This window comes from Nesoenas mayeri (genome assembly GCF_963082525.1).
Source record: "Nesoenas mayeri genome assembly, chromosome: 1".
NCBI classification, from domain to species: domain Eukaryota; kingdom Metazoa; phylum Chordata; class Aves; order Columbiformes; family Columbidae; genus Nesoenas; species Nesoenas mayeri.
In genome coordinates this window covers 171,419,697-171,432,230 of record NC_137541.1, presented here as the reverse complement: position 1 = coordinate 171,432,230, position 12,534 = coordinate 171,419,697, and the positions used below count along the sequence as shown (strand labels likewise).

Genomic DNA, 12,534 nt, shown 5'->3' with positions numbered 1-12,534 from the left:
ATAATTCCAGGTATTTAAATGTACCAATGAACCCTTCCCTGTCCTTAGGGCCCACTGTTGAAACCCAACTGGCATACTCCAATCTGGGACTAAACTGGCAGAAACATTGGAACGCCTTAAGTACCATAACACATTCACCAGAGAGGGGTAAGCACTCACCATGGGGTATTTAGGCTTCCAGCTCAAAGCACCAACAAAGGACAGCCATGGTTGCACCTACTCATTGCCTTCACTGATTCCAAGAGGAGGTCTGAACCCAGATTTTCCATGTCCCAAATTTTTAGTCTAATTGAGGGAAGGAGAAAGGTCATCTTGGAGGAAGGAAGAAAGGAGTCTTGGTGTCTTCTTGCAAACTGAGCAACTCTTTTTGAACCTTGAGTTCCACGTCCCTGGTGAGCAGCCTAATGACCGGTTCGCAGTCACTCTCTTCTCTATAGCCCACTCAACATGTATTAACTACAGCTACTGCCTGCTTTGAGACTATGTACACACTTCACATGCAGGAAAACGAAGCCTAAGTTACTAAACCCAGAGGAGAGTTCACGGTTTGAGGAATTAGCCCATACTGAACAAATTCTATAATTTAAACTTTTTGCAGCTTAATTATATTAAGAAACCATTAGACATTTTAAAGAATTAGAACACTGAACTGTTAAATATTAGGCACATGACCCACACCTAATGTAATGTAAGTTTCTAAAAATGTCCTCAGAAAAATTTAGTAGAAAAACAGGTGTAGGAGAGAATTCAAATGTGACCCATAAGGCCCCAGTATTTAGAAATGAATTGGGATCAGTTCATTCCTTTCCCATGGGGTAACTTGTATAAATGTAATTCTATGGTTTCATAAAACCAGGTCAAGTTTCTGTCCCTTGAGGTCCTTTGGCAATTTGAAGCATGGCAGCACTTTTTCCTGGCTACAAGTTCAAATCTGCACACGTTCTGGATTTGTGAGAGGAAACGATTAGCCAAGCTGAAAAGAAAGACCCATCCCGATTACAGCACATCTTCCACACAGTAAAGCACTTACAGAGGTGAAACACGATTTCACAAAGCAGCATTTAGAACTACTTGGCTCTTCTCATTCAAGCTGATGAAAATGCCTGTGTTCTTCACCTAAAAAAATATATATATAACAATATTTTTCTTTCATCAGCTGGCATACCAAATAAAAGAGCAGACGACCTTATCATATAACAATGCCAGCAGCTTCAACTGATGACATCTTTCTCCTGTAATGTCAAATGTTTTACTCATGTAGTCATTGTTTGGAACATTTGTGAATACATGTATGCTTCACAATGCATTTCGTAACTATTATTTTATTACCTCTTACGATATCATTGAATTATCTTAATTTCAGTAATATAACATGTAAAATAAGATGCAACAAGACAAAATCATAAAAGGGGTCACCAGAAAAGACGAAAACTTGTACTTGGTAGACCCATACCAGCAAAGGCTGAGCAGCAACAAACTAAATTCCATGAAAGCTCCAGTCCTCCAGAAACAACTTGAAATGACCATGTTTAATATCATGTCCCATGCCCTGCATACTGGGGCCTGAACTTCCCTTGCAATGAGGCCAGAGTGACAATGGGTTGAGTCTGACCACTCAGCTGACCAACACAAATCCCCCCATATGGGACCATACTCCTCCTGGGTCTACTAAAGCTTCCCCAGCCTACATAAAGAGTATACTGGCCAGCTCTACACAAGCATCTCATGCATGCCTGTAAGTCCATATGTGGGCCCAAGGCCAGGAGGCACCACGGGCTGCCCCCTCTCAGCCCACGGGCAGGCTGATCTCTGCAGGGACATCTCCATAGGGAAAGGCTCCCATAACAGAGCTTTTACCAACAGATTCAAAGAGAGGAGGAAGCATAACAGACAAAAATAAATCAGAGTCTTTCAGCAAATCACTTTCTCGGCATGTGAAAACCTGACCTCTGCATACTATGGAGGTGGGCTGCTGCTTCTGAAGAAAAATTCCCCCTTTTCCTCTACTCTGCCGGGATGATGCTAGAGAAGCTCTGAAAGGTAAAATCTGCTGGAAGTGTATTAATTCTTATCCATCTCCCACCTGTTGTACCTTGAGGTGGCCTCAAGCCAACCCAACAGCTGTGGCTATAGCCAAACATCTCAACTAAAAACCTCACTGATGCACTCCCCAGGAAATGTTATGACTCCTTCCTCACACAATTTGCATGTGTACTCCTGAAACAGCTATATGCTGTTAAATTAGTATTTCTAACACATTTTCCTCATAGCTTCTCAAGAAAGTATTTTATACATAGCTATACTTTAAACAGTAAATTACTGTAGCAGGAGCTTCGTTTTCTACTACTATCTTTATTTTTAACATGGTATTTCAGCAGCAAATTATTTTTCAATGGGACCAGTAGAATCATAAGCCATCTACTATACCAAATAATGTAAGATAAAATAATTTATTAGCATTTCATGTTTATTTTTTAACCTCAGCTGTTAAAAGCTATGAGTATCAGAAAGAAAAAAAAAAATAAAAACAACACACAACCAAAAAACAAACCTGATTCTATATTGAATTAGAACAGTATACAAGAAAATTTGCAACAGAATCGTGGCATTAGTCTTTAGTGGTAGATACAAACACAGAGAAATAATAAAGTCCTATGTATCATCTACATGGTAAGAACGGTTCTAACAAGCTAAGAGGGAAATATATTAAAAAGAGAACATACGACTTTTCACTTGTATCAGTATTTATTATACACTTAATACCACCTGAGGTATTTTCCTTCCCCCTCTTTTTTTAAGCTTTTAAGCAGAAATTTAAGGAAACAGAAAACAACTGGAAAATGGTTTCACTTCCTTCCCACCAAACTATCAGTGAATATCAGAACTAAAATGTGAAAAGTGGCAGGTATGGCACACATCTTGGAAGTGCCCATTGCCTTCAGAAAGAGATAGGCTGCTCCTGTTCTGCAAAAATGAACACGAAAAATCCCAGCAGGGGGTATGAAGCCACGGGTTATACCAAATTCTGATTCTCATTCCTGTCAAGAAGCTGCTCTGATTTCTTTAAATGAATTAATACGAAAAAAGACAATACTCACAAAAACATTTAAAAATGCATCATGAATCTATTTTATGCAACAAGTGTTAATTTACAGGACGCTAATCCAAAGCATTTTTTCAGTGCTTTCAAACTGTCCCTATGGATGCAAAAAAGTATACAGTAAGACAGCTTCCTACCAAAGATGTCAGCTGATTCTTTTATAGCACGTCCAAATGTATTTTGCGTATGCTGGGTTTAAAAGATGTATGTAGGCTATTGAAAGCAACAGGACTATCCACATTCTTAAAGTTAGGCATAAGGTTTAAAAGCACAGCATTTTTATTTTATATGTAAATAGCAAAGTCCTACAGGTGACCTTCTCCAACAAAGGTTTTTACAGCAGGCTAGGAGACTGGAAACAAATTATATGCTTCGTAAGGACAGACAACACTGGCATCCATTAAAACACAATATAAAACCAATTAAAATATTAAGTTTATATTTTTAATACATTTGGAAAAGTATCACTTAAAAAATAATAGCTTTAGCAGTGTTTTTAAAAGAGTGCTCAAACTATTAATAAGCCCTGACTAGATTTATCACCTATAAAAATGTAATGCATTGTTTGTATTTCCTTTCAAAATATAGTACCTATAACCTGTAAGCAGCTTTTTTCTGTCGCACACACGAAGTCATGATCTAGCTCTTTATTAACCCCCCAAAAAAATTCAGAAGTATGGGAACAACATAAAATCAGGGTTACAAAAGATGTAATTAAATAGTAATGAAATATATAGTACCTGTTCCTTTTATAGTTTACTTTGTACAACTACTTTCTTTTTGATCTCTTACAATAGTTTTATGTAAGATAATAGTGCAAAGCATTTCCCAAAAGTAAGATTAAAAAAAAAGATTCTATCACACAGCAATTTGTGAACACTAGCATAAGACATATGTCCTGAACAACAGCTTTTGGTCCAAATGCAAAATACGATTACCTGTTCTTAGTACAGTATCATTAACAAGTGCTCTAACATGAACGTTATTTAGTTATGAACTTCAATCACGACGTTGTCACGCTACAAATATATTTTAGCTGTCAATTATTCTAAAATGCTTGCAGCAGCCCCAGATATTCCCCTTCTTTCCCCTTCTACCCAGCCCCCTTCCATTCCAGTATGTCACTGTTATTTTCTCAGCCAGGTAGTCTGTAGGCACACCTATGTATGGCCCTCTCAGTCAGTCATGCAATCTAAGGAACAAATTAAACAATAAAAATACATGTCTAATAGTTAAGATGCATTTTTTCAGTATTTTTAATATTATACAAAATTGTAATGTGAATAGGAAAACTTGTGTGAAAGCTTAGCTTGAACCTGAGCTTATTCTGGATCAAAAGGAATTTAAGCAGAATTTAGCCATTTGGCTAATTCAGAGAATAATTCTATAAATTCTAAGGACAAATAAAATTTAATGACCAAGAGATCTTCTCATTTTAATGGAAAAAAACATCCAGTTAGTGTGGCACGCCAAGGCATACCAGGAAATTTTAATGACACCTGCTCCACTGTTTCTGGGCTATGGCTAACTTCAGCCTTCCAATGGACATGAAATCCCACTGTCTGATATTTTTAACAAAAAAAAATCTGTGCTTTTTCATACTAAAGTAACTTTCTCCTTCACAAGGAAGATGCATAATATACGAGATGCAAAGAAAACATCTACGGTAAATTAGTCTTGGAGCGAACAGGGTACCTTTAAACAGACTAATGAACAGAAAGTTAGGTAAGTGTTACCCACAGAAATATCCTCAGAGATGCGTAATAAAAAAGCTTTAAACTGTTTTATTACATCTAGATAATAGTGTTAAGAATACTAAAAAACAGGTTTAGACTATTTTAGAAAGTTTTTGTTTATTCCCAAAAAACTGTTTGGATACACACAACTTAGAGGATCTTCCCATACAGTCTTACAAATTGTATCATGAATGTTCATACACCTGCCACAGGAGGACATTGACTCTAAATGCAATTATCACAGAACAATGTTTAAAGCAATGTGAACCGAAATATATGTTGTGATCCACTTCCTCCATCACAACTCATACAAGCAGCTTCATTAGTTTTGGTGAATGTATCTGAACTGCCACTCAGGGTCCTTTCAGTCCAATATCCCATCTCTAAAAGAGATCAATGAAAATTCACAGGCGATAATGCAAGTTTACAATCTTTACAGAGCTATCCTTCCCTGGTGTAGTTTCCCAGCTCATTGCTATCAGTGATTTAGAGTGAAGAATCCCAAACTGGGACTTAACTGTATGGTCAAAAGCTGATCCTTCCTCTCATGAAATTCAGTGACAGCATTTTTCTACTTTATGCTATGGAAAACATGCTACTACCTTTTTAGTTTCCTTCCACTAAAAAAAAAAAAGTTTAAAACAGTCCACAGTTATCCACAGTTAAAGCTAAAATTCCGTATTCGATGGATTATACTTCAATAGTCTGCACTGCTTAAGAAATGAAACATCAGCACTTGTTAGGAGATGCCCCTGGCTGAGCACCGTATCAGAAAAATAAGCAGAACATAGTGGGTTAAGAACAAAGTTACTTCTCAAGGCAACCTGGATTTTATAATTTCAAATCACAGACATTCCTCGATTCTAAATATAAAGATTTTTGGTTTATGTTTCAGAATTTTTAAAATACTTTAAATGGTAATGGAAAAAGAAGAATTCTTCCTTAATGCACACTGGAGAAATTATCTATATATGAATTAACTCCCTGGATCATAATAGCTTTTTGCAGATGACTCTTCAGCTCTATCATTTAAATACGTATTTAGGCAACTAAAAATTTACTGTCAATTCATATTATGTCAGTCCACATTATGGCGCTGTTACAGTATGCACATTTAAAGATTATTGAAAAAATTACTGTTCATGTGCACTATATAATTTGCAAAAGGTTAATAACTATTTTAAAACAATGAATGGAATTAACTCATAACGCAAAGCAGATGCCCCAAACGTTATTTTTAAAACAAAACATATTTAACTTATAAAAGAACAAAGAGGATCTAAATCCAGTCCTGTTGCTTAAAAACAGACAGGAATCGTGGTTGTTTCGGACTCTCGGTTCGCTGGCTCATACAATTTTGATAAAACTCAGTAGTTTCTGACTGCTTCCTCTGCTATCCTGCAGGCAGAAATGAATTTTTACAGCTAAACTTGTACAGCTCCTCCATGAAGAGGCAAAACTGGCAAGGCTGGAAGAGATTTACCTGTACCAGACCAGCAGAGATAATTTAATATATCTATGATATAGTTCAAAAGGGAAATATTAACATTCAATCCAGTGTATGACAATTCTCTGCTTCATACGCAATTCACTTTAGATGATGAATTGCAGCAATAGACAAAAACAGCCGGCTGGAACAATCTAGTAACAGGAGAAAACAGAAGAAACACTAAATGGCAGTCAAACAAAATTATCATTTCCAATAAATGTTCGGAACACACTCCAGGTTACAAAATATGAGGCAGACAAGTAGTAAGTAAGATTACTCCAAGTGCGTTTTGGTTTACGGTGCTGTGGAGTGGCAGATACAGACATGGGTGGGCGCAGCAGCCCCCAAGCACCGGCCCATGGGGATACACAGTGGGACGTAGTGGGACATGGGGTCCCAGCATTCCAGGGGAGACCACCAGCCCCCAGCATCATGCCTGCAGCTCCAGCAAGAGAGCAGAGGCCTAACATCAAACTGAGCATTTGGACAGAGAGAGCAGTGGTTTGCTTCCACACAGTCCATTTTGGTAAGGAAAGCTGATAGAAAACTGACAAGAAAACTGTGCATTTTTATATAAACTACAGTAACCAGTGAAAAATTTCATAATTAAAAAAAAAAAATAATAATAACATTCACAGCTGCAAGATAAAGGAGGAGTTAATCAAATTGAATACTTCAGGAAAATCATGTGCAGCAATCAGGAAAAAAATGTCCCTATGTCCCTATGCCCACCCCTGGCAGCCCCTCACAGGAGCGGCACAAGCGGTGTTGCACAACGGGCAGCAAACCTGCACCGGGGAGAAGTATTCCCCTCCTCAAACACCAGACACTGCCTGCAACTAAGTGTCAGGTTAAAGGCATAAATAGTCTGTTGTGTTGTAATAAGTTTGGTTCAAAGACCTCGGCTTCTAATTCAGAATATTTACCGATAAATAAATATCATAAGATAGATGTCAAAGTTCTGTTTTTGCAAGCACCTGGAGTCTTTCAGGTTTTTTAAGTCCGAGGAAGCCACCTCCAAACATGTTACTCCCTCTTTATAGTTACTACAATTTATTCTCTGGCCTTCCAGAAGTCGTCTTTGCTTGTAAAACCCACCGTATTTCTGCTGATTATATTTTAGTAATCTGTGGCAAGAAGGAAGGTCATCAATATAAACCACAGATACTATATATCTGACATTCCTTCCAGCTGCACTTGCTGGCCTGTTCATTTGAAATATCTAGGATCTATATTAACCTATCTGGGTGAGATACTCCTTTAATTAAAACAAACAAAAAAAAATAAAAACCAACTATGCAAGCTTGCAGTACTCAGTAAACAGGGACATGCTAGGTCCACATAATTTGAGAGGAGCAGGAACTATCAGAGACTTAATAACTGCCATGTAAGACAGGCTTTGAAAGGAATTGTTTCATGTTCAGCGTCCTTCCCCTGTATAGCAAAAAAATCAATTAGTTTGTTTTCCAAAATTTGTAAATACCTCCCAAAGTGTGCAAATAATTCCCCGCTTTACGTATGAATGTCAATGCACTCATTCAAAATCATCCTCAAATGTCAGAAAAGATTAACATATCCTGGCCACAGGAGGAAGGTCAGAAGAAGGCACACGCTTTTAGTCTTTACTCGGGTGGGCACGATCCAAAGCCAGGCTATGTACGTGGGAAAACTCCACGGAGGGACCCAGCATAGTAAAATTCCACGACAAGTGCTTGAAACACAAGAGACCAGAAACAATCTGATATCAATAGCTTCCAGGTCATTAATCCTAGGCAGGTGACATCCAGTGCACAGTTCGCTACTCTCTTTCACACACACATTCAAGAAACCTGACTCGACTGGCATCTAGTAGCTTTAAATGTTTTCCATGTTTTGCCTTTATCCTTCCCCTATTTGTTTGGCATATGGCTTTCTAGCATCCCATTAATGTCAAACCGTTTAATCGGAATGTAAGCTAAATGCACAGTTTGCTATTTCCTGGATTTCTGTTTGGCGACCAGTGTTTTTTATGAGGAAAATAAAAGCAAAGGTCAGTATGACCAGAAAAGAAAAGTCATCTTCCATAACGGAAGCTTGTTTTTCCAGTGAACTGATACAGAAGCCTAATTTAGAAAAAGGTCCTTTAGTATCATGTTATTATTAGGAGTATCACAAATAAACACAGAAACCAATTCACTTTACAGACCTCCACATTAAGCATTCAATAGAAAATCCCTTGGTGTTTTATTGATTTTTGTTTTATTGATTTTTTTAAACAGCAATATCACAGTTAAAATGTATCATTTTGGTGAAACACATCTAAAACTTTTCCATCTCAAAATAAGTTATTACAAATTATTTCCACAGCAACTGGCAACTAAAGATTCAATCCATTTAAAGAACAACGAAGTAATGGCTTTATTTGGATGCCTTTTTTGATTAAATAACGTATTAACCTTGATGAAGCTTTCCAAAGAGGGATTAGCGTACTCGAGTGCATCAGCTGATTATGAGACAAATATAACAGTGATAAGATGCTGGTTCAAAATTTTTGAATCTGATGAGTATAACAATTTAGCCGTGAGGATGGGGTTGGCTCTCACAGCTTCCATCTCAACAGTTAAGTGTCCATCCAGGATACAAAAAGACATCACCCGGCTAAAGTGTGTGCAGTAGCTGAGAGTCTGGAAAGGTCGCTCAAATCACTAAACCGAGTAGATCAAAATATCCTGCATAATTACTATAACGTCAGAAATAATTAAAAATAATTAATTTGTAAGCAAAGAAGAATCAGAATGAAATGTATTGGAGGAGAAACTCAGAAAGTAAATACAGCTTTATCTTCTGATGATATCACCCATTTTGACCAAAACTCACTGACCCACTTTGCTTTATTCGTCTATACTGTAATAATACATTTTGCATACCTATTGTATATCCTTTCCATTAAGTTATTTGCTTAATGGATGTATAAATAAGTCTACCACAATTATGCTTTTTAAGGGTCAAATCCTATCCACTTCTGAACCCACTACTGTAATTTCTACTATGCTGGATGGCAACACAGCAGACCTCAGAAACAGCTGAAACACGGCCGATTCTGTGCTGTTGACATAATCAACCCATGTTACAACCAGGCTGCCAAACCCTTTTATAGCCCTGCCAAGTCCAGGAATTGGTGTCCTCATTACTTTTCCCCCCTCCCTAAAAACAAAAAAGGAAAAAAAAAAAAAAGTTTTGCTTTTTTTCAATCTCACATGTTCAAATTACAGTTCACACAGTATAACTGTAGCAAAAGAAAACTTCCATCAGTTTATTTTAAGGACCAAATCTTGGAAGTCGTGCAGAGTTGTTACAAGTTAAATGCCACACACACATTTTAAAAAAAAAAAAAAAAAAGTCTAAGAGCAGCTATTAATATTCATGTTGATTCCACATGAAACAACAGCAGAGTTACCCGAGCAGCTACAGTTATGTCAGCGCTTGGAAGTTATTCCAGGCTGTTTTGTCCTGCTGCCCTGAATATTCAGGAACTTCAACAATCCATCCGGCAACAGCTACTGCAGACTGAGTGCTCTGCTTCGCCTGGCTCTATGCTAATGAATTAGTTCCAACTACCCTCAGCCACCTCAGCCAAGGGGGAAGGAGGGAATGCCGCACCCCCCGTCACCGGGGAAGGGCAGGAGCGCGGCATCGCATGGGGTTAATTCCCCACGTGTTGGCTGTTGCTGCACCTTGAGATCTGACAATGGGAAAGTGAAACGAGCCCGTTCTGTTTATTTGCGTATATTGAAAGTAGGATCGGGACTTCGACTACGGCCGAGCCTGCGCTCCCTCTCAAGTTCCCACCGCCCCTCCAGCGCGGCAGAACCTGAGCCCCCCACCAGCCGCCCCAGGCAGGGGGAGCCCCCGGGAATGGAGGCGCTTCCGACCGCTCCGATCTCGGGGTCACGGCAGTTATGCGATCTCTTCTCTTTATCAAGCAGATTCAGCCCTGTAACCTACAGATTGAGAGATAACAGCCCCACGCTTTCGCCCCTCCGTTGCAAAGCAGGCAGCTATTGCAGCCGGAATTTCCCTTTGGCCAGCTCCTTCTCCAGCCCCGTTACTCCCCAGCACCCCTTCCCCGGTTGTGCCAAGTTTGGGGCTTCATCTCTCCTCCGTGCCCCCCCACCACGACCGGCGGGGTGAGCGGGCAGGGGAGCGCGGCGGTACCCGCGCACCACCCGCAGCCAAACCGCTGCCCTCCCGCCCCCGGCGCCATCCTCGCCACCGCGCCCGCGTTATTCTGCGCGGTAACATGATTCAGCTTTGCCAAATCGCTTCCGCGCTCCCGGCTGCCCCCGTCGCCTCCTCCCCGGCTGGCGGGGGCCGGGAGCTGTTCGCACCTGCTCCTCGGGAACCGACCCCCCGCCACGGGGGAGCAGGCCAGCCCGGCCGCCTGCCACCTCTCCCCGCTACCCCAGAGCAATAGCAGTCGCCGCCACCTCCTCCTCGCCGTCTTCCCGCCCTCCCGTCCCCCCCTCCCCGGTCGCCATGTGGCAACTGCCTCATAGACCTATACAAAAAGTGCACGTGCCCCGTCGGATATATGACAGCAGCTGATGGCCCAGTGGCTTCCATCCACCCCGGATAGAGCCCTCCGCCCGGGAGGCGGCTCCGCGCCCCATCCCATTTACGCGAAAACCCAGTGTCTGTGTACAGCCCCCCCCCCCCGCGCCCAGGACCGCTCCCCGCCCACTCCTGTTCACCCTTCAGGCAGTTTTTTCCCAGTGTTGCCCGTTTTGAAGATATATCCAGGGACAAACTTGGGGGGGAAGGGGGAGCGGTCAGAAAGCACTTTTTGGCCCCCGCTGCCCCATCCTTCACTGGCCCTCTGCCCCCCGCGTAAGCAGCGCCCGTGCCAGGGCCAGAGACGGGGACAATGACAAGGCGACAGTTGCACGGCACGGAGGGAGAGGGGCAGAAACGCCCCTTCTCCTTCCTCTCTCCCCCCGTCCGAGCAAGAAGCGGCGCGGCCCGCTGCGGAGGAGGCCGGCTGGCTGCCGGGGCAGCGAGAGGCAGGGACTGAGGGAGGGGGGCGAGCGCATGTGGCCGCAGGGCTCGGGCCGCCCCCCCGGGCCCGCGCGGTGCCAGCGGGAAGCGGCGCAGCGCCCGCCCGGGCCGCACCGTGCGGGGGTGGGACGGGGGCGGCGGCGGGGAGCGGGGCGGGGGGGGCTGGCGGTGTGTGCGTGTGCCTTGCGGCGGTTACCTGGCGTTGGTGCAGTCGTTGTAGAGGGTCTCGAAATCCTTCCTGGAGATGAGTTTGCAGCGGTTGACCCCGGGCTGGATGGCCCCCAGCCCCCTCAGGATGCGGACCTGCTCCACGTTGCAGACCACGGGCGTGATCTCCAGCCGCTTCAGCTTGGTGTAGACCGTGTGCAAGCCCCCCACCAAGTGCTTCAGGAAGAGGTCGAAAGCCTGGGGCAGGCAGATGAGCTCGCAGCCCTCCACGGTGAAGGAGGCCACTTTGGCCCCCCTCAGATCCACCATCTTGCACTCGTTATTCTGGGGGGTGTTCTCCACCGGAGACGGGGTCGAGTACACCGGCTTGCCGGGCAAGCTGCTGGCCGCGCTGGCCGCGCTGGCATTGGGAGTGGAGGTGCCGCCGTTGCCGCCGCCGCCGCCGCTGCTGCTGCTGCCGCCGCCGCCGCCGGTGCCCAGGCTGGGGCTGCCGCCGCCGCTGCCGCCGTTACCGCCGCTGGTGGTGGAGGTGACTGTGGCCGCCGCTGCCGCCGCTGCGATGGGCTCCGGCCGGAATAGGTTTGTCCCCGAAGCGGCCGGCGGGGGAGCGATGGACGGAGACGGAGAGGAGGTGGCCGACGAGGAGGTGGTGGTGGTGGTGGTGCAGGCGGCAGAAGTTGAGACCGGAGGCTGAGGGGGGACCAGCTGGGTCGGAGGGATCAAAGCAGCCGGTACGGCCATGGTCACATATACGGCGGAGGGGGCAGGGGGAGGGGGGGAAAGTTCCCACACACACACGCAGGGGAAAGGGGAAAATTAAAAAAAAAAAGTAAAAAAAAAAAAAAAGGAAAGGAGAGAAGGGAGGAGGGGGGAGAAGAAGGGGGGGATAACCCCAGATCAGGTGCTGCGGCGAGCGAGAGAGCAGGGGGCAGAGTGAGAGAGAGAAACGCACAAAGTGTCCCGCAAGTGGGGACGGAGGAGGAGGAGGAGGAGGAGAAGTCCGCTCC

General features: G+C 43.6%; 1 protein-coding gene across 4 annotated transcripts in view; it reads right to left on the bottom strand.

Moving 5' to 3' along the window:
- Positions 1–12,268, bottom strand: part of DACH1 (dachshund family transcription factor 1) — a gene marked incomplete at both ends in the record, with an annotated part of 361,904 nt that extends 349,636 nt beyond the window's left edge. For all 4 annotated transcript variants that reach the window (XM_080362842.1, XM_080362843.1, XM_080362844.1 and 1 more), the window contains one exon: positions 11,556–12,268. In XM_080362842.1, coding sequence (XP_080218968.1) covers positions 11,556–12,268 — 713 coding nt within the window. The remainder of the gene's footprint in view (positions 1–11,555) is intronic.
- Positions 12,269–12,534: the final 266 nt, after the last annotated feature.